The sequence below is a fragment of the Solea solea genome, chromosome 16 (assembly GCF_958295425.1).
Source record: "Solea solea chromosome 16, fSolSol10.1, whole genome shotgun sequence".
Classification (NCBI taxonomy): Eukaryota; Metazoa; Chordata; class Actinopteri; order Pleuronectiformes; family Soleidae; genus Solea; species Solea solea.
Genome location: NC_081149.1, coordinates 13,071,791 through 13,090,556, shown reverse-complemented (window position 1 = coordinate 13,090,556; position 18,766 = coordinate 13,071,791). Strand labels below are relative to the sequence as shown.

At 40.6% G+C, this 18,766-nt stretch overlaps 3 protein-coding genes across 8 annotated transcripts; 2 read left to right on the top strand and 1 right to left on the bottom strand.

The window, feature by feature from the left end:
• The first annotated feature begins 1,878 nt into the window (after positions 1 to 1,878).
• On the top strand, positions 1,879 to 11,582 carry hgs (hepatocyte growth factor-regulated tyrosine kinase substrate). 5 transcript variants are annotated; one of them, XM_058654173.1, is made up of 21 exons: positions 1,879 to 2,049; positions 3,426 to 3,510; positions 3,624 to 3,699; positions 3,802 to 3,894; positions 4,597 to 4,720; positions 5,256 to 5,308; positions 5,511 to 5,579; positions 5,733 to 5,857; positions 6,032 to 6,118; positions 7,512 to 7,623; positions 7,751 to 7,849; positions 7,935 to 8,030; positions 8,136 to 8,174; positions 8,271 to 8,438; positions 8,555 to 8,765; positions 8,850 to 9,022; positions 9,115 to 9,255; positions 9,365 to 9,548; positions 9,664 to 9,800; positions 9,894 to 10,076; positions 10,173 to 11,582. In XM_058654173.1, the coding sequence occupies exons 1-21, from the start codon at positions 2,013 to 2,015 to the stop codon at positions 10,287 to 10,289; spliced, it is 2,409 nt and encodes an 802-aa protein (XP_058510156.1). In that variant the 5' UTR covers positions 1,879 to 2,012; the 3' UTR covers positions 10,290 to 11,582. The 5 variants fall into 5 exon arrangements, with proteins under 5 accessions (XP_058510156.1, XP_058510155.1, XP_058510157.1 ...); XM_058654172.1 differs by having other exon boundaries at positions 1,881 to 2,049; positions 8,552 to 8,765; XM_058654174.1 differs by having other exon boundaries at positions 1,882 to 2,049; positions 4,603 to 4,720; positions 8,552 to 8,765.
• Positions 11,583 to 11,646: 64 nt separating this feature from the next.
• Positions 11,647 to 13,310, bottom strand: zgc:103625 (methyltransferase-like 26 B). 2 transcript variants are annotated; one of them, XM_058654201.1, is made up of 8 exons: positions 13,245 to 13,310; positions 13,004 to 13,117; positions 12,733 to 12,935; positions 12,365 to 12,527; positions 12,201 to 12,260; positions 12,044 to 12,111; positions 11,853 to 11,931; positions 11,647 to 11,775 (listed from the first exon to the last, which is right to left on the bottom strand). In XM_058654201.1, the coding sequence occupies exons 3-8, from the start codon at positions 12,930 to 12,932 to the stop codon at positions 11,728 to 11,730; spliced, it is 618 nt and encodes a 205-aa protein (XP_058510184.1). In that variant the 5' UTR covers positions 12,933 to 12,935; positions 13,004 to 13,117; positions 13,245 to 13,310; the 3' UTR covers positions 11,647 to 11,727. The 2 variants fall into 2 exon arrangements, with proteins under 2 accessions (XP_058510184.1, XP_058510183.1); XM_058654200.1 differs by having other exon boundaries at positions 12,733 to 13,117.
• Positions 13,311 to 13,365: 55 nt separating this feature from the next.
• mrpl12 (mitochondrial ribosomal protein L12) lies at positions 13,366 to 16,914 on the top strand. The gene is made up of 5 exons (XM_058654204.1): positions 13,366 to 13,559; positions 14,685 to 14,880; positions 14,975 to 15,049; positions 15,528 to 15,662; positions 16,310 to 16,914. The coding sequence occupies exons 1-5, from the start codon at positions 13,501 to 13,503 to the stop codon at positions 16,424 to 16,426; spliced, it is 582 nt and encodes a 193-aa protein (XP_058510187.1). The 5' UTR covers positions 13,366 to 13,500; the 3' UTR covers positions 16,427 to 16,914.
• Positions 16,915 to 18,766: the final 1,852 nt, after the last annotated feature.

Genomic DNA, 18,766 nt, shown 5'->3' with positions numbered 1-18,766 from the left:
AAGATGCATGTTTAAGAAGGCCAATATTTGTTTGTCTCGTTTATGTAAATGCAAATATGTGTTCAGCTGAGAAGAACAATAGAACAATAGGAGTGTGTGTACATTTGCTTGTGGCGCCATATTATGAGTGTGTGTGGTCCACTACTTTCCATCTCCTATCCCTCTCTAAGCTGACACGTACTTGGCACAATATATACAGTACTATAGTTATGTAGCTTTTTTTTATAATATAAAAATATTTCTCATAATAATCAAGACCTATAGCACCATTTCAAAACCGCCTCCCACCAACATCACACCTGATAAGATAAGAAATCAGTGAAGAGGGTGAAGGCCATACGATCATCATAAATATTATCACATTATATTAAAGCAGCTCCTGTGTTTTTCAAATCCGTCAGATTTTGTCCCCAATTAGTAGTAAATGATCATCCTTGGTAAAAATGAAACATAATTGTTGTTTTTGTGTGTGTGTGTGTGTGTGTGTGTGTGTGTTTCAAACCAAATGTAAACATTTACATTGACTCCTTACAAATAAATGCCCTGTCTCCTTTTAACAACAAATCTGACCATAGTTGTAGATATTTCAGTTTTTCTTTTCTTTTCTGTCTCTGACAGCAGAGGACAGAGAAACACAATGCCACTTTATAAAGCAATACAGCACCACAGTAACAATGGGCATCAGTGTTCCATGTGCCAGGTAGTGACTCATTCATGACCTAAGCAGGCCTTTTTCCCAGTGTTGTGAATACAGTAAAACAATACGTGCTATTGGAAAGCAGAGTAAGACAAGTGTGCTATCTTCGTAGTAAAAAAAGAGGTAAGATTTAACACAGAGGGGACAAGTATATACATCATGCATGCACACAATATTGTATTCAGTAAGCTACATCATTACCATATTTTAGTGGCAGTGTTTGCTGGTATATGTGCATGTATATAAGTAACTTTAGATTCAGGAGAAGTGAAAATAACTGGGCAGCCTTGGTAGAAGTTTACAGTATGCTCTCCGAGTGCTTTCTCTACTAGTTTATTTAACTTATCTACTGCACAGTTTCAATTGTAGTGCTAACTAATCCAGCATATTATGTTTTATTTACTCTCTAATTGTATTCCCTGGTATTACTCACTCTTACCCAGCCATTCTGCACTATTTAATATTATTCTTTATTTATTGTACTGAACTTGAACTCTGCTCCTGATGTCTCATTGTTGGCAGCCAGAAAAATTAATAGATAAGTGTTAGTGATGAGTCATCTGTAAGCCCAGGGTTTTGGACTTGCATGGTCAGTTTCCCTTTGCAGTGAATAGATCGGTCAGATGGTGAAGAATAGAGTCCCCTCGCCTTCCTCTCTCCATCTTGGTTGCTTATACTGCTCCAGGAAGCAGCCACTGGCAAACCTGTGAATAAAATGAAATTGTGTGCATGTGTGTGTGTCTTCTCACCTGTTGCACCTGTTCCTTTTGTATTCCACTGTGACATAAGTGCCAAGTAGTTATCTCAGAGTTAATCAGAGTCACATGAAACTGGTTGGAAAGATTTTAACTGATTCACACTGCCCGGTTGATTGCTGAATGATGTATACTGTAATATTTTTGTGTGTGTATTTTATTCATTGGTTTTAGAGACATTTTTATATTCATGATTCTTGAAATTTTGCTGTCAGTCGATGTGTCTGTTGTAACCATGTAAAACAACAATAATACAGTAATAAAAATAAATCCGGCTTTGATCTTCGTCCTATAATACTACTAAATGTTGTAAACAATGGGTGGAGTTGTGGATGTACTAATCTTGGTACCTTTGAAGTGTAGTTACACGTAACTGTCGCTGGAGGAAGAATGTTCCTGTTGTTGCTGTTTCTGTGACGGAAGCAGGAAGTAGGAAAAACTGCCCAGCTGTGCTCTGTGGCTAACAGAGAAGCTAACAGGCTAACAACAGCGGTGGAAGTACCAGGCTCCGGCGATTAAACGGGACCCCTCGACAGCTACTTTGACACTTCGAGTATAAAATGGGGAAAGGTGGAGGCACGTTTGAGAGGCTTCTCGGTAAGTTACCCGCATATTCGTCAACATCCATGATATATTAAGCGAGTCAAAGTGCGACGTCTTCCAGCGTATTCTTTTGACAGACGCTCGGGCTGTGGCTGTCGGGCCAGCTAATTTTAGCCTGCTAACAAAATCGCTGCTTTTGTTTGTTTTGGGGCCCAGTTAAGTCTCCCTACATTTAGAAGCCACGTTAATTAGCGAGTACGGTCTTATTGGTCCTTGCTTTATTTTCTCCTCAGCCGATCTAACCAGATACTTTAGTAATCTTTGAATTATTAGTCAAGAAAGAAAGAAATCAATCTGTCGAGTCCTTCTATCAGCCTCAAGCCTGAAATGGTTCATCTCTAGTAATCCACACCAACATAAATAATGTTACTCGTGAATTACAGCCAAGTACTGTATTGTCATTACGTAGTCATTAGTTTTTAGTCAACAACAGGTAATTCAGTGTTATATAGCCACTGTAGTAATATTATATGTAGGCAATTCTTTCCCTTTAGAATAGACAATTAATGATTTCACAGTTTCGTTGTTTGAACTAGAGGATGCAGAAATGTCAGTCGGTATTTCCTAAACCCAGAAATGATGACATATTCATCATTACTTCTGACGATTTCTGATGTTCTGATGTTGAAGAAGTTTAAATCACAGGACTTGCCTTTTTTGTAAATTAGTAAAACTAAAACATTCAGTGATGAAGTCATTATCAAACCCGTTGATAATTAGTTGAGTAATAGATAATTAAAAACAACAAATATTTATGTGTAGATGGTTTCAGAAATAATGCAGAAAATTGACAAATGGGCACATCGGACAAAGTTAGATTAAGAGACAGGCGGTGAATCAATTATCAATAACCTGTAACTTGCACTTGAAAAATAAATCTGATGGATGGAACTCTTAAATAAATACGAGGTGCTGGCACCTGTTACAGCTCCATTTAAAAAAAAAAAAAAAAGTCATTTTGTAATTTGAAACACACAAACCGATGCATTAAGACCTGAAATTAATAATTAGTAAGCAATCAATGCAAACACTTCATGTCCCCACACCTAAAATTGAATCAAGAAAATTTTATTTTGGCTATGAATATTTAACTACAGTAACGGTTTCTGAGAAATGTGTTGAAATGTTGGCCAGACAGCTTTATAAATATTTTTAACTTACCACAGAGAAACGCTTTAAGTCCAAATATTATTTTAATTTATTAATTTCACTGCGACACAAGAAAGGGACAGGATAAGTGACTTGTGGTTGATCACTTCACTCGGTTTCACTATGGGACAATAAAGTATAATAAATATTGATTGCTATTACATATCTAGAGATATCCGCTACATAAACATGTTTTCTACCATCTACTCTACTCATTACAGATAAGGCCACTAGTCAGCTGCTGCTGGAAACTGACTGGGAATCCATTCTGCAGATCTGTGATCTCATTCGACAAGGAGACACACAGTGAGTAATTCTGTTAATGTCTGCCTTCATACTCAAGTTCATTTGACAGTTAAGATTTATTTTTGATTTGAAGAAAGAAAACTATTGAGCAATATTTCTTCTTGTCCTTGCAGAGCAAAGCATGCTATTGGGGCCATTAAGAAAAAGCTAAATGACAAAAATCCCCATGTGGCCCTGTACGCACTGGAGGTAAGACATTTACAAAATCACAGCATATTTACTGATGTGCTGTTTTGTTGTGATGGTGTGTATGACAAATGTGATCGATAATAATGTCATCTTACCCCTCAGGTCCTTGAGTCAGTAGTGAAGAATTGTGGCCAGACAGTCCATGATGAAGTGGCAAGTAAACAAACCATGGAGGAACTGAAGGATCTGCTTAAGGTCATTGAATATTCATTTCTTAGAATAGAGAATCACACTCCTTTTACAATTCATTGTAACGTCCTGAATTTTCTTGCTTTACAGTCAAAAACAATGTTGTAAACAGAGAAAAAACAGCAAATCAAACTCCTTTTGATATATTTAATCATTGGTTAATCAGTCATTAGGTTTATTTCTTCTGTGTAATTATGTATTAGTTATCTTCTGTGTCAAAGTAACACCAATGACTGGCTCGATATTTAAATACAGTGCTTTCAACTGGGGCTGTTGTGGTAAGGGAATTTTGTCCTCGATAAATTAAAGTGTTGTAATACATACATTTTAGTAACAGACCGCTAGAGTTGTCTGACGCTGTATTTTGGCTGGAATCCTTATCACCTTTTACACCCTCGCTCTCATCTGTTTGCTGCTGTCAGGCAGTCGGCTATATGTCAGCATGAGCTAGCACTATTTGATTGGATCCTTGTTGTACCACGTGACCCAGGCTCCTGCAGCTCATGCTGGTTTTGACTTCCTGATGATGTCATTGGCCTGTGACTGAAGTGTTCTTTTAAAACCAAAGCAAAGAGCTTCTCTTCTGACCTTTTGTCGGGGTGCTCAGATATGTTAATTTTTATGTGACCTCAGAGTGGTAGAACATATAGGAAGGATTTAAGAGTAAATAGATATGTCCTTTATTTTCTGTGGTTCTTTTACCACCAGAAACAGACGGAACCAAATGTCAGAAACAAGATTCTGTACCTGATCCAGGCCTGGGCTCACGCTTTCCGTAATGAACCCAAGTACAAGGTGGTTCAGGACACTTACCAGATTATGAAAGTGGAAGGTATGTGAATGCTCATGTATTGTTTTTTTTATTATACATGCCTCAATTGAGGTAGACCTATTCATTGGGCCAATTTTGCTGTTTTTTAAATAACCTGCATTGGCCAATTATTAATTATTAATCAGCAGTTATTGAAGTTATGCATTTTTGTTCTCAGAAACTTGATAAATCCTGTCACAAAAATTGATTTATTTATTAATGTATTTAATAATTATTTTTATTGAAAATACTATACTATTCACCGAAGTGTAGACATAAAATGTATATTGGAGAGACAGACCATCAGTGTTGTTCACTAACTGGTCATTGAACTTCAGCAACATTTTGCAATTTTTATTGTTGTTGAACAGTTATATTTTATATGAGCCAAAATGATTGCCATCAATTACTGGCTATCGCCCAAAATGTTTTTTAACTCTTTCAGCTACAAGAACGATGTCTTTACACATTTAAGTAATTTATTTAGACAGCATCAAGAATGAACTCAGGTTTTCAGTTCTCTTTGCTTAACCAGTTTGTTTTCTTTTCTCAACAGGTCATGTTTTTCCTGAGTTTAAGGAAAGTGATGCAATGTTTGCAGCGGAGAGAGTGAGACATTTACGTTTTTTCTTATTTTACTGTGGTAGATTTGTGTTAAAGAAATAAGTGATTTCTATAGTGTGAAAGTATACGCCATAAACATAAAATGTGTTAAGCGCTTAACTATTCAGAACAGATCTTTATTGATTGTATGCATACCAATCACCAGTTTTTTCATGTCAGTAATATTTGCTGTCTGTTTGTGGTCTAGGCCCCAGACTGGGTTGATGCTGAGGAGTGCCACCGGTGCAGAGTCCAGTTTGGAGTTATGACAAGAAAGGTAGGCCACACTTTCTTCTAACTAGGACACATGCTAAATTTATGGTTTCCTTCATTTAGTTACAGCAATAAGTGTTGTACATGCATGTAGTGTGTAAATCTATAGCTTGAGTGAGGAAGTTGACCTTGATTTGTGTTCTGTTGTTTTTCCCAGCACCACTGCCGAGCATGTGGCCAGATTTTCTGTGGCAAGTGCTCGTCTAAATACTCCACCATTCCCAAGTTTGGCATTGAGAAAGAAGTGCGTGTGTGTGAGCCCTGCTTTGAGCTGCTTAACAAGTGAGTCCTGTGAAAAATGTAAATTATGGTGATGGCCCTGGACAGTACAATGGTTTATTTACCTTAAGCAAAGTAGAGATAGTTTAGGTGATAGTAAGTGTGATACTTTTGAAATAGTAAAATATTCTCCTGCTCATGTTTTAATTAATTATTCCTTTAAATACACTTGACTAGGGGTGCAACGGATCAAAAAGCTGACGGATCGGATCGTTCCGCGGATCAGAGTCACGGATCGGATCATTTTTCGGATCAGCAAAAAAAGTCTGTCACAATTTTTTCGATGAAAAAAAAAAGTGGGTGCGCGACGGCGCACCGTCGTAACGTGGCTCAAGCACTTTCAGCATGTGTTTAAAGCCCTTGTTTTGCACAACATAATGTAGCCTCATGTCTGCACCTATAAACACACCGATAGTCTTTGTGATGTCTGATTGTGCAACAAGGGGCTGCTTAAATGCCGCGGTGATAAGCGGTTGTTGAGCAGCCTTCGTTTTCACCCCTGTCGGTCAAACACTGGGATGATGTCGCTTCAAATGCGTGGTCATGCTTGATGTGTTTCCACTGTCATGTGGCTTTCTTGTGCCACAGTGCCGACACACCGTCACGTTGTTATCCACTAACCTCTTTCCTTCGTCATTATATTTGACAGGGAAGCCAGAATGCTCCCATACAAGGGATTTAAATGACGCGGGGCGTTCGAGCTCCTCCGTTCCTCCGCTCGCCATGACCACGCTGTGTGTGCGCACAACTTTTTTTTTTTTCATAAATCAATCCGCGGATCACGTGTGTGCCGAACCGAAGATATTGATGCGAACGGATCACGGATCAATGATGATCCGTTGCACCACTACACTTGACCATTTTTAGCTTAAAGTTTAAAGATAAAGGAGTTGTTTTTTCTAAGCTTATGTAATTCATCCATGTTTGTACTTTGAACTGCACTTTGTCTTAGTAAGTTTATTTTTATTTTTTTTTACCACCATCAAAGAGTTAATCAGACTAGTGTAACAGTGAGTAGAACCATCAGAGAATAGTGCAACAAATAGGATTTTTGATTGTACATTTTTTCCCTTTTTTAAAAATCATATTATACAAAGGACAAATACATGATTCAAAACAAGTTTACATTTATTATTACTGTAACTCTTCTTACATGAATTCCCCTGGTCTGTTAAATTGCAATTACACACAAACCTGCCTGCTGCATTTAGTTGCAATCGCACAGAAACCAAGTTTGCAGAAGGCGTTGGTTTGCTCGATGTCTGAAACCAAAACAAACCCTGTGCAAAACCACACCAGTTACATGCCACTGAGGAGACTAAACCATTTTCAGGAACACACTCTTCACTGCTTGCTGCTATCTTGTTAGTCTCTCAGGGGAAGTGCTGGTGTGGCTGAGCTGTAATGCTGCACCACTATGAACTATGGAAGTGGTAGTAGACAATTAGATTTTCATTAAAAATGTATCTTGCTTAACCATTCAATTTGGTTTTAGACCAAGGTCTAAAACTTTCTAAGCTTTCCTTTAACAACTATAACAAATGATTAAAAAAGAGCAGACATTGGTGTGAACTTGCAATTTACTTTTTGTTGTTGTAGAATGCTCTCCTCTAATTTACAAGGTTCTTTCTCCTCCATCATCCCTTTTCCTCCCCAGCCACCCCTCCCTGTCTCCTCCGCTTAGGAAAGCTGAAGTGAAAGCTGCACCCGCAGGCCCCGCTGAGCTGCCTCCGGAGTACCTGACCAGCCCACTGTCGCAACAGTCGCAGGTTATTTTTCAGAAATAATAATGGTTTAGAAAGGGGAATAAAGTATATTAAGTGCACATGCATACATGCATTTTAATGATCTATGGGTTTTTCCACTATTCATACCACTGCTCTTCTCTGTCACTAGATGCCGCCCAAGAGAGATGAGGCAGCACTGCAGGAGGAGGAAGAGCTGCAGCTGGCCATTGCCCTTTCCCAAAGTGAGGCTGAAGAAAAAGAGCGAATGGTGGGTTGCACTGCTGCATTTTTATTGGGCATTTGTTGCAACCTGTTAACAAAAACCTGACTCACGGTCGCGCTTGCTCTTACAGAGGAATAAGAACTCGTACTCTGTGTATCCTAAAACTGATCCCACCCCAGTGACGTCATCAGCACCACCAGTCAGCACCCTCTACACTTCCCCTGTGGTAGGACTTCACTCTCATTGATTTACACTACCAAACGTTTTTTTGACTGATTTGATTGAAATATGTTTTGCTACCTAACAACATGAACTGTTCACTGTTCTCTAGAACTCCTCCGCTCCATCAGCTGAGGATGTAGATCCTGAGGTAGTGATGTTCTTCTCTTCTTCAATATCTGCTTAACTACAGATTAATGGGAATGCTATATGGTACTAACAATACTGATATGCTATTATATTCCAGCTGGCACGTTACCTGAACAGAACATACTGGGAGAAGAAACAGGAAGAGACTCGTAAAAGCCCCACCCCCTCAGCCCCTGCTCCTGTGCCACTGGCTGAGCCCCTCCCACCTATCAGTCAGCCTGTAGAAAGTCATGTACCTGCTGTTCAGCCAGTCAACATAGTGGAGGTATATTGAAATACTTTACTCTTGGTTAATGTAAGATGCTACAGTTTCATGTATAGTTGACCTGCAAAGGGCTAACAAATGACTCTTTGCCTCCTTGTCGTCCTTGCCTTCAGCAGCAGTACCAGAACGGGGAGTCGGAGGAGAACCATGAGCAGTTTCTGAAGGCTTTACAGAATGCTGTCACCACCTTCCTTAACCGAATGAAGAGCAACCACATGCGCGGTCGCAGCATCACCAATGACAGCGCTGTGCTGTCCCTCTTCCAGTCCATCAACAACATGCATCCACAGCTGTTGGACATCCTCAACCAGCTGGATGAGAAAAGACGTGAGTGTCAGCTGCTCAGGGTTGTGTGTCTGTGTGCGTGTCTGTCTCGCCGGGTGCCTAACCTCTGAACCTTGACATCTGCAGTGTACTACGAGGGACTGCAGGACAAGTTGGCTCAGGTGCGCGATGCTAGGGCAGCTCTTAATGCCCTACGTGATGAACACAGAGAGAAGCTGCGTCGTGCTGCAGAGGAAGCAGAGAGGCAAAGGCAGATCCAGCTGGCACAAAAACTGGAGATAATGAGGCAGAAAAAACAGGTAACCAAATGAGGCTTTCAAAGTAGAATACCAATTGCCTTTTGATTCACTAATGATTAGCATGCTCACAAATGTTTGTCACTCAACTGCAGGAGTACCTGGAGATGCAAAGACAGCTGGCCATTCAGCGCCTCCAGGAGCAAGAGAAGGAGAGGCAGATGCGTCTGGAGCAGCAGAAGCACACAATCCAGATGAGAGCTCAGATGCCTGCTTTCTCTCTGCCCTATGCCCAGGTACACACCGTGTCCTGACGTGTGCATGTATACACCATATTTTCTCTCTTCATAAGTCACCCAGCATAAATATGTCTACATGTTTACATCTGTATGTGCTGCTACACAGATGCAGTCCTTGCCTCCCAATGTGGCAGGAGGGGTGGTGTACCAGCCTGGTGCTCCACCCAGCTACCCAGGCACCTTCAGCCCTGCTGGTTCAGTGGAAGGGTCACCTATGCATAACATCTATATGAACCAGCCTGGGCAGACAGCACCTCCGCAGTACCAGGCAATGCCCAATACTGCCACAGGTGAGGAGGTCACGAAGAAGATGGAAAAACCTGGATATAGTTAAATCCTCTTGATAGCTCCAGGTCTTGAGTAACTGTATTATATTTATTCCATGCCTGTTGTCTTTCCACCCAGATCCAAATATGGTTAACGCATACATGTACCAGCCTGCAGGCACAAATGGGCAGCCTGCTCCTCCTCCTGGTCAGGCTCCACCCACAACAAGTCCACCTTACTCCAACTATCAGCCCACGCCCACACAAGGCTACCAGGTCTGGCTGACTCCCATTTTCAGTTTGCAGTTTATGCCACATAAAATAATTTGTCATAAAATCATGCTAATTCTTGTCCTGGTTTCTGTGCAGAATGTGGTTTCACAGGCCCAGAGTTTGCCTCCCATGTCCCAGCCTGCACCCACAAATGGCATGGGTTACATGGGCTACCAGCCATACAGCATGCAGAACATGATTTCAGCATTGCCAGGACAGGACCCCAATATGCCCCCTCAACAGCAGTACATGCCAGGGCAGCAGCCAATGTACCAGCAGGTCAGTCTCAGCAGCATAACCCTTTTCTCTCTAATGTATCTGCTTATTTCCGTGTTTAATAATCTTCCTGTTTTTACTTGGTCTTTTTCTTGCTAGGTGGCTCCCCCTGGTGGCCCACAGCAGCAGCAGCAGCAACAGCAGCAGCCAGTACAGCAGCAGACCCCTCAGGCTGTATCAGGCAGCGCGGAGGCACAGCTCATCTCCTTTGATTGAAAGCCTACGCGCTGCAGGGTCTGACACACTACACGCTCTCTCTACCATTGGTCTTTTCCCTCCATCTCTGGACTCTGAGGATGCCCTCCAGAAACACACACACACACTCACACACACACCTCCTGCCTGCCACCCTAGCTGTGATGTTGTGGCAACGTGAAATATTGTGATGTTGCAAAACTGTTGCTCTCCTTGCCTCTCACTCACTGGAGTATTTGAATGTGAGGCGAAGACACAAGGGAGGGTACCATTAACCAAACCCTTCCTCCCTCGTTTTCCCTCTTTCCACCTGACATGTATGTAGAACTTCCTTATTAAATTAACCTCGGAAATAGTCAGTGCTATTAAAGTGAAAGACAAATATAACAAATATGACATTAATTGAGGAGAAAAAAAAAGACATAACCATCATTTGCCTCATATTTTTCTAAAGCAAAATCTGCATGTTATGTTTTAATAATTTTTTGGAATGGAAGTTATATAATCGCAGTGTGGGGAGTGATTTAGAGACACCAGTATGTGCTAGTACTAAAGGTTATGGGTGTGTGAGTAAGTTGTGACACATTTGCAGCGATAGCACAGTCAGAGCCCTGAAACAAATGGCACCAAGTCTCCATCACTGTCACGTTCACAGCTTCATATTCCAGGTGTAGTTTTCATCTCCATCCCATCTATGCACATATGCACACACAGACATTGGTCATCAAATTTAGTCATGACATTTGTTTGTCATGACTTTGCATTAGGATGTGTGGTATGATGTGATGAAATGGGGATTATAGATTGTGGGAAGGGTACAAATTTAGCTGAGTGGTTGTTAAATCCTCGGTTAATGTTGTTTTAATACATGAAATCATTAAAATCAACTAAAGACCATTAATATATACATTCTAAAGCAGTCCAGCAACTCTACAAGGATCGTGCATCTCTTTTATTCAAAGACTCATGTTGCTTAACATTGACTACCATGAAAACACAAAGGAGCATATAATCCTATATGCTGTATCATGTGTGCATTTGTGACTCACAGATGAGGGTGTCAACTTAGTAAGTTCAGGTAGGTGTTCTTTTTGTCAAGTGTACTCTGTCTCCAGCAATGTGGAAATGATTGCAGGGTGAACATGACGTGTTGCATGTATGTATCACACACCCAACAGTGATTTCTGTAACTGGTCAGTTGCCATCTGTGAACTTTATTCTTTGTTCTTCTTCTTTATTCCATCACACTGATCTGTCAGACTTAAAAGTAATTTTGAAATTATATTTAATAAATATCTGGTTCTTATTGTCCAATTGCTTCATTTGTTTTTTTTCTTTCTTCAAAGAATTTGAAAAGACACATATTTGGATCAATGACCTTTATTCATGCATCATATGTCTCGTATAAATTGGACTTTACAGTAAACAAAAAAAGAATATTTTGAAAGCTCCGTGCAGTTCACATTTTTCTGAAGATGAGGCATTTGTTGTATTCTTCTATCTCAATCTGAAAATGAAACGTCACAGGTGTAAAGGCAATATTAAACTCTCAAATTACTAACAAAATTCCAGTATGTAACTCACTATTCTCTCCATACGCATCCCTTTCTCATAGGCCAGCTGTCTCAGCACATCAATGTCTGGAAGACCCACCTCTGGATTCCTGTGTATCAGAATAGGACATGGAGGCAGTGTCTTTATATTGTACCAGTAAAGACACCAATGCCCATTGTTGTAACGCAGTTGCGTAAAATAGTTATAGTTACTGCACTCACATTTTTTGAATCTCTGCATCTAGTTTTTCATTACAACTTGGTGTTATGATGCCATTAATTGCAAACACCTGGAACATATAAAAGAAATGGGAATCATAGGGGGCTGTTTTTACATGACTTTATAATATAGTCAATATTACTGTTGGCACGTATGTACCCCGTATGTTATGAGAAGGCCATTTGGTTTGAGGATCTGACCTGCTCCACTGAAGACACCCTTGGAAAATCAGCAAAACAAAGAAGAGAATTGGCATGATGTTCATAAACCATTGTAGCATCATCGGTTTTATGGCAAGTCGATTCTCTGATGATCCGACTTACCTGTGCTGTTTTAAAGGAACTGTACTGCAGCAAGTTGATGGCAATAACAACATCACAGGAGTTGCAAGGAATCCCTGCCCATTTCTCCCATGGCTCGCTGGCATCTAGGTGGACAGGTTGCAGTATTGTCTTTGCATGGGTTGCAGCGATGTATGCTTTGATACTGTAAAGTGCAAAGTGTAGCTTTCGTTTTTAACTTGTTACATTCCTGTGGCCCCAATCATACTGAATGACCTGGAAAGTGTGTGACCGGTTGCCTGTGAATCTCATGGTAACACAGCTGGGTGTATTGCTGTGGTCGCCAGTCACTAGAGTAATGTTCTTTCGACATGATTTTTGAATGTGTCAGATGCACATTAAACACAAACCTGCCCAGGAGCTCCTCTTTGACGTCTGATGGTTGCCAGGTGACGAAGGGCATCTTCTGGGCAAAGCGTACGACATGCTGCCCAGTGCCAGAGCCCAGCTCTAAGGCAAATAGCTGCCTGTGGGACTGGTCCTCTAACACATCTTCAAGCACTGAACATAAAGCCTCCCAGTTCCTCTCTGCCTGAGGAGACAGCAGCATGGTCTGGAAGAAATATATAATGTGGTCCCAGCCGTTTCATTGACTCTTTTCTCACAGAGGGTTCTTCTTACCTTTTCTTGTGCTTGTTGACAGGAATCAAGTGGGAAATGGGAGGATGGAGCAGATGGTTGTGGAGATTACCTGGCTAAGAGGATTCTCTGTTTGCTCCTCCCCAGTGTCCAGCTCTGGTTAAGAAAACAGACAGAGATCAGTTCAAATGTGTGTCTATATATTAGAATTGTATGGGATAATATAATCAGGACATTAAAAATAAGACCCATATGTTTGATTTGATTTTATGAGTCATTACACCTGAAACTATCAGCATTATCTCACTTGTCCATGTACAGTTTGTACAGTACACGAATGAATGTACTTTGATTTTCTTACACGTGACCCTCATGAGCTTCCGTTGCTGCTCGAACAGTTCACGCAGGGCATTCTGGGTAGGTCAGGCGCCATGTGCTTTTGAAACAGGGGGACTAGAAGGAGACCTGTTTGAGGCGAAGCTGGCCTGTTTTTTAGGGGAGACACCCACCGGCATTCACGGCTCTAGTTGACGTTAACCATGTACTGCACTCGACGCTGCCTCCGGACCGCGCTGCGGGCCGCGGCGACAACACACCGGTACGTAACGTCCTTCGACATCCAGTCACGTCACACCGGTGTAGTAGCAGCAGCGGTAACGGGGTCCATGAGTGTCTGACTGTCTGTCTCTTCAAGGGCAGACTGTCAGTCACTGCTGCGGCAGACTGTGGTCGTTAAACCCGCACTTGTCTTCGTAGCGTTGGTACGTGCAGAGGGTGAACATTAGCGGCAACGATTAAACAGACGCACGTTTAATGGTTGCGTTTCTAGAAGGTTCGCTAACATTAGCTTGGTGCCTTCACCCTGTGGTTAATTTAGCTTGGAAATGATCACTAAGTGCAAACTGCATTTTCGTCTCCCGAAACCATTTGTCATCATTACCTTAATTGTTATTAAAGAGAAAGAAAGCGAATATCGTAGATGAATCATCCTCTTTTTGGCTGCGGTGGTTTTGTCTGACAAGGTCACAAAAGAGAAACTTGACATTTGTGTTTTTGTTGATCCAATTACAGCCAGCTTCATTTACAAATTTGTGCACTGTTCCTCACTGAGCAGCTGGGATTCCTTTGCAAAATGTTGGATTACATGTTCGATTATTTATGTCAAGTTTTTGGGGTGGGAATCTTTTGGTTCCTTACGAGTCGTTTATGATCACCATTCAGGGGTCACGGTTAACGATGCAGATAGAAAGCTGGGGGGTGTCAGCATTCCAAAAGCTTGATGGTGATGTGGTTAAAGGCTGTCTCTGAACCTTGCAATGGTTTGTTTTATTTTCCCCCAAAATTGCATTCAAGCCACATTTGGAGGTTCTTTGAAACAGTTGAAAATCAAATTGTCTTTTGTGTCATTCTTAATACAACACATATCTAAAGTATTCACTCATCGTGCTGTTGTAGTGAACTTCCCTACTGTACAACAAAGCTGGCTGTGATGACAGCACAGCAAATTGTAACATGTACAGTCTCTATTGTTAAGTTTTTGACCAATGGTTCTGCAGCTCGACTTGTGCAGTAATTAATCATAGAGTGAGATGTTGCTCCTCCATTTTTCCTGTTTCCGTAGCTGTACTGTAGATAATCTCATTTCACTGTGGATGGGTTCTAGATTTGAGTTGTCCCATGTCTTACTCCCACCCATTCAGCTCATACATTTTTCATTTTCCAGGCAACAGCTTCAGCGGCAAATACCAGCCCTGTGTACTCTCAGACTTCTGAGCACCAGTCCAGCTCGGTCAGATGCCATAGCCACGCCTCCAGTGGATGGAGCACCCAAGCAGTATCCCCCCAAAATCCAACAACTTGTCAATGACATAGCCAGCCTCACTTTGTTAGAGGTGTCAGACCTCAATGAGCTCCTCAAGGTTTGTGACGGAACTTAAAAACATGTCTACAACACAGTTTTCCTCTTCAGTTGTTATAGTGATCCTGTTACCATTTTTTTCTTCTTTTTTGTAGAAAACACTGAACATTCAAGATATTGGGATGATGCCGATGGGGGCGATGGCTGCAACAGGTGCACCTGTGCCTCAGGTGAGAATTATCAAGACAAACGAGTACAATTTAATAGGGGTGTCACGATTCTCCAAATCCTTGATTCGATTTTAATGTCATAGTTTCCTCACCGGTGATTTGAGAGAAGTGGGAGGGGATTTGAGTTTGGTCGATGTGTCGCCCAAATCAGCAGTTGCCATGGTTGCTATTAGTTGGCAGCAGCTTCGTGTTAGCGGGAGGAGGTAACGTGTAGTCGTGCTGCAATGGCTGCAAACACAACCCTCTGGTACGACTGCAGGACATGGTTAAATCCTCGGTTCAACCTTTGCTTTTCGAAGTTCGAGATTGTGACGTCATTCCAATCAATATTCGATTTACAATCGAGATCGTGACACCCCTACAATTTAAGTATTTACTAAAACGTTGCATCAGTGCTCCTCTGATGCAGTTTTGTGTTAATGTCAACCTACTTCATAGCACACATTTAAATATGCTGCTTTCCCCCTTGTGAACCCAGGCTACAGAAGAGGAGGAGGCACCAGTTAAGGAGAAGACTCACTTTACAGTAAAACTGACAGATTTAAAAGCAACTGACAAAGTCAAACTTATAAAGGAAGTGAAGAACTGCATCCAAGGCTTGAATCTGGTTCAGGTAAGTTTTTTTAAAGGCCAAAGTGTAGACTTTAGAGGTAACTATTGGCAGAAATATAATTTAATGGAACACTGAATGTAGAGTTGTACAGTTGAAATGTATTTATATATATATATATATATATATATATATATATATTTATTTATTTATTTTTTTGATTAAACATTTTTACATTGGGAGAGACATGAAGCTACAGTCCAATTTAAATTTGGTTATACTGCCAAATGACAAAAATAACAGATGCTGCATTTTCTAGTAAGAGCAAGCTTGTGTCTCATTATCAGAACCAACCACTTGTTCACCTTTAGTTTTCATTAACTGGGTGGCACCTGTAGTTCATAATAATATCCAAACGGAAATAGTAGTTTTAAGTTTGATTTCACATCACTCGGAAAGAAATGTCTTCACCAGTACCAATCAGTTTTTGTATTCAAGCTGATGCTTCTGCACAGTGAGCCCAGCTCTTCTGACAGAAGCACTTGTGACTGTGGCTTTAATAAGGTAAAGCAAGTGCCACTGTCTTAAAACAGCTTTCAAATTCAGAGCTGTGGCTTGGGATAAAGCAATTTCTCTTCAGATCAGATGGTCAGACAGTTTTTTTTCCCATCATGTAACTAACTTAACTTTTTCCTCTTTTCCTAAACCAGGCAAAGAAACTAGTGGAGTCTCTTCCCCAGGAAATCCGGGGCAGTGCACCCAAAGAAGAGGCTGAGAAATTGAAAGCAGCCCTGGAAGCAGCAGGTGGAACAGTGGTGTTAGAGTAGACCCATGTGCCCATGGTTTCACCACTTGGCTCCTCATGCACTTCGTCCTTCATTCTCTTATTATTATTGTTTTTTTTTACATGGCTAAGAAGAGAGGATCCCAGGAGAGAAACAAAGGAATGCCTTATGACATTAATACAGTCTCCCCGTGGCATCAGGTGGGGCGGAACAACTCGGACTGAACTTTCCAGGCATACAGCCTCCACATATGTCCGTCCTGCTGCTTGCCTTTTCACCTCTGTCTCAAATTTGTGTAGCAAACCAAGCTACATAAATGCCAGCCTGTGTACGAATGAAGTCAGTTTGTCAATCTGAGGGCTGGTTCTGTCTGGAGGAAAGATTGTGTAGGGACATGGTTACCAGGCATTGTCTCTGTTAAAAAAACACACAAGATTACTGTATTTAGTTGGAGGGATTTCAGGGCTGAGTCTGTACATCACTCATAGAATTGTTAATAATGTGATTAAAGTTGAAATCTCCACATTTTCCCTTCTTTCCTGTTGTTGGTTTTATGCAAAATGCTGGATATGCAAACTTAAAACAACTGATATGAGAGAAACTGGAAGGTGAATGTGAGGTGTTTGTTGTGGTTTAAATGTGTTATGCAGTTGTATCTTGTAACAGATGAAGAGGTAAATATTCTTATTTGTAGTGGAATGTGTTACTGCTGCTGACCAGCAGAGGTCGCAATAGCTCTAATGTTGACTTCCCACAGGGTTAAGGCTGTTACCTCGTGTAAGTCAGGCTAAAAGTAGAAAGCACCGTTTCATACAATTAAGTACTTGCTGTATAAAGAAATGTTAAGACCATTACACACTTTTTTTTTCTATTACACTTAAGATGTGCTGCAGCTTAATGCTGTGTGACGGGGATGTGTGGTGCTATTCTGTTTCTGTTCTATCTCTGTTTGATCTTTGTCAACAGGCATGGTGTTACGTTGTTTGTGCGTCACATCCTTCATTTGAAAATGGTCTCTGTCGAGCAGTACTATCAGACCTGACTGAGTGTTTGTGACTTGCCAAACTGCAGAACAAGCATATTTTTTAAGCAGTAGACTTCTTTGAAACTATTTTTTGTGGGCATTATGTTGTGTTTTAAGTCATAGCAGGAATGTTGCCACATGTGATACAAGACCTTAGAACCACTATACTGAGAAACACAGCGGTGAGGAGCTGATGGGCTTAATCAGAATTGTGTGAACTAATTTGACTGGGTTTAATCTAACGAATATTTGATTATATTCTATATTTCAGTATAGTTTTGAGTTGCTATTTTCTTGTATTCACTAATCTGAGTTGCATGACATCAACTGTTAAATGTAACTTTTGCATTACAGTGTGTTTGTTAATATGTTTCTGTTCTGCAGGCAGTGAATCTTTTTGCTTGAAGATACCAGTGAGTGTAGATCACCACCAGGTGGTGTACTCTGTCTCTGAGTTTATGTCTGTAGTCTTGTTGAAAGAGAAGCGTGATCTCACTACAACTGGCACTTAACTTTTGGCACCTGTGAGTTTATTCTCCCACAATAATCCTTTAGTAGGCAGCTCATTAATTCATGAAATGATCATGTTTCATTTATTGAGGCTGTGATTTCCTGAATGTGGACATGAATCGTAAGTAAAGCCGATGAGGTTTACGCTAAGTGACATGTCGGGAAGAGGAGATCCAATTGTGTTTAATGTGATGTCATCTAGTGATATCATCTAAAGTATTGTTACACCAGTGTCACTGCGTCAACACAACGAGGAAACGTGAAAATAACTGGTGACTGCTGGCAGTGTTTTTTGTAACTCATTTCTTTCAGTGGCAGTGTAAAGTAAATCTAATCTAACATTTAATTTATATATAAAAAAATGCATTGTTGTGGAACAGTTTTCAGTTTATTATGTACACCTAGTTGAAAAGAATTCAGCAGTGTTTTTCTATAATATTGCACATTTATATCTGTAGTGCAAAATAATGTACTCAAACCTTACTGTAAGGAAGGCAGGATTTAATTTTGTATTACATTAGTTTCAGCTCAGTGTTTCTAATTAACATATGTCAAGTATCACGTATGCAGTATTATAATAAGACATTTTTCAGAAACACAAAACCATAGCACAACCATGGCTCTCTTAAACCTGGAGCGGAATCCTGATTAATGTTATTGGTTAAACCTGTGTTTGTTCTACTGTTTCATGTCGACAAATATCTGCTGTGAAAAAGGTTGAATCAAGACAAACTTGAGAGGTGTAATGCTGCCCTCCACTGTTCTTAAATTCCTAAACATTTCAAACTCCTCAGATTGCTAATTCAATTCCATTATTCCAATCCAAATGCTAATGAGTGAACATAAAA

Coding starts and splice junctions, on each gene's coding strand:
- hgs (XM_058654172.1), top strand. CDS start 2,013: ATGGGGAAAGGTGGAGGCACGTTTGAGAGGCTTCTCG. Junction 2,050..3,425: donor CACGTTTGAGAGGCTTCTCG/GTAAGTTACCCG, acceptor TACTCATTACAG/ATAAGGCCACTAGTCAGCTG. Junction 4,721..5,255: donor CCAGATTATGAAAGTGGAAG/GTATGTGAATGC, acceptor TTTTCTCAACAG/GTCATGTTTTTCCTGAGTTT.
- zgc:103625 (XM_058654200.1), bottom strand. CDS start 12,932: ATGCTGCTGTCTCCTCAGGCAGAGAGGAACTGGGAGGCTTTATGTTCA. Junction 12,528..12,732: donor AAAGAGGAGCTCCTGGGCAG/GTTTGTGTTTAA, acceptor TGCACTTTACAG/TATCAAAGCATACATCGCTG. Junction 12,112..12,200: donor GCCTTCTCATAACATACGGG/GTACATACGTGC, acceptor TATATGTTCCAG/GTGTTTGCAATTAATGGCAT.
- mrpl12 (XM_058654204.1), top strand. CDS start 13,501: ATGTACTGCACTCGACGCTGCCTCCGGACCGCGCTGCGGGCCGCGGCG. Junction 15,050..15,527: donor CAGGTGCACCTGTGCCTCAG/GTGAGAATTATC, acceptor TTGTGAACCCAG/GCTACAGAAGAGGAGGAGGC. Junction 15,663..16,309: donor AAGGCTTGAATCTGGTTCAG/GTAAGTTTTTTT, acceptor TTCCTAAACCAG/GCAAAGAAACTAGTGGAGTC.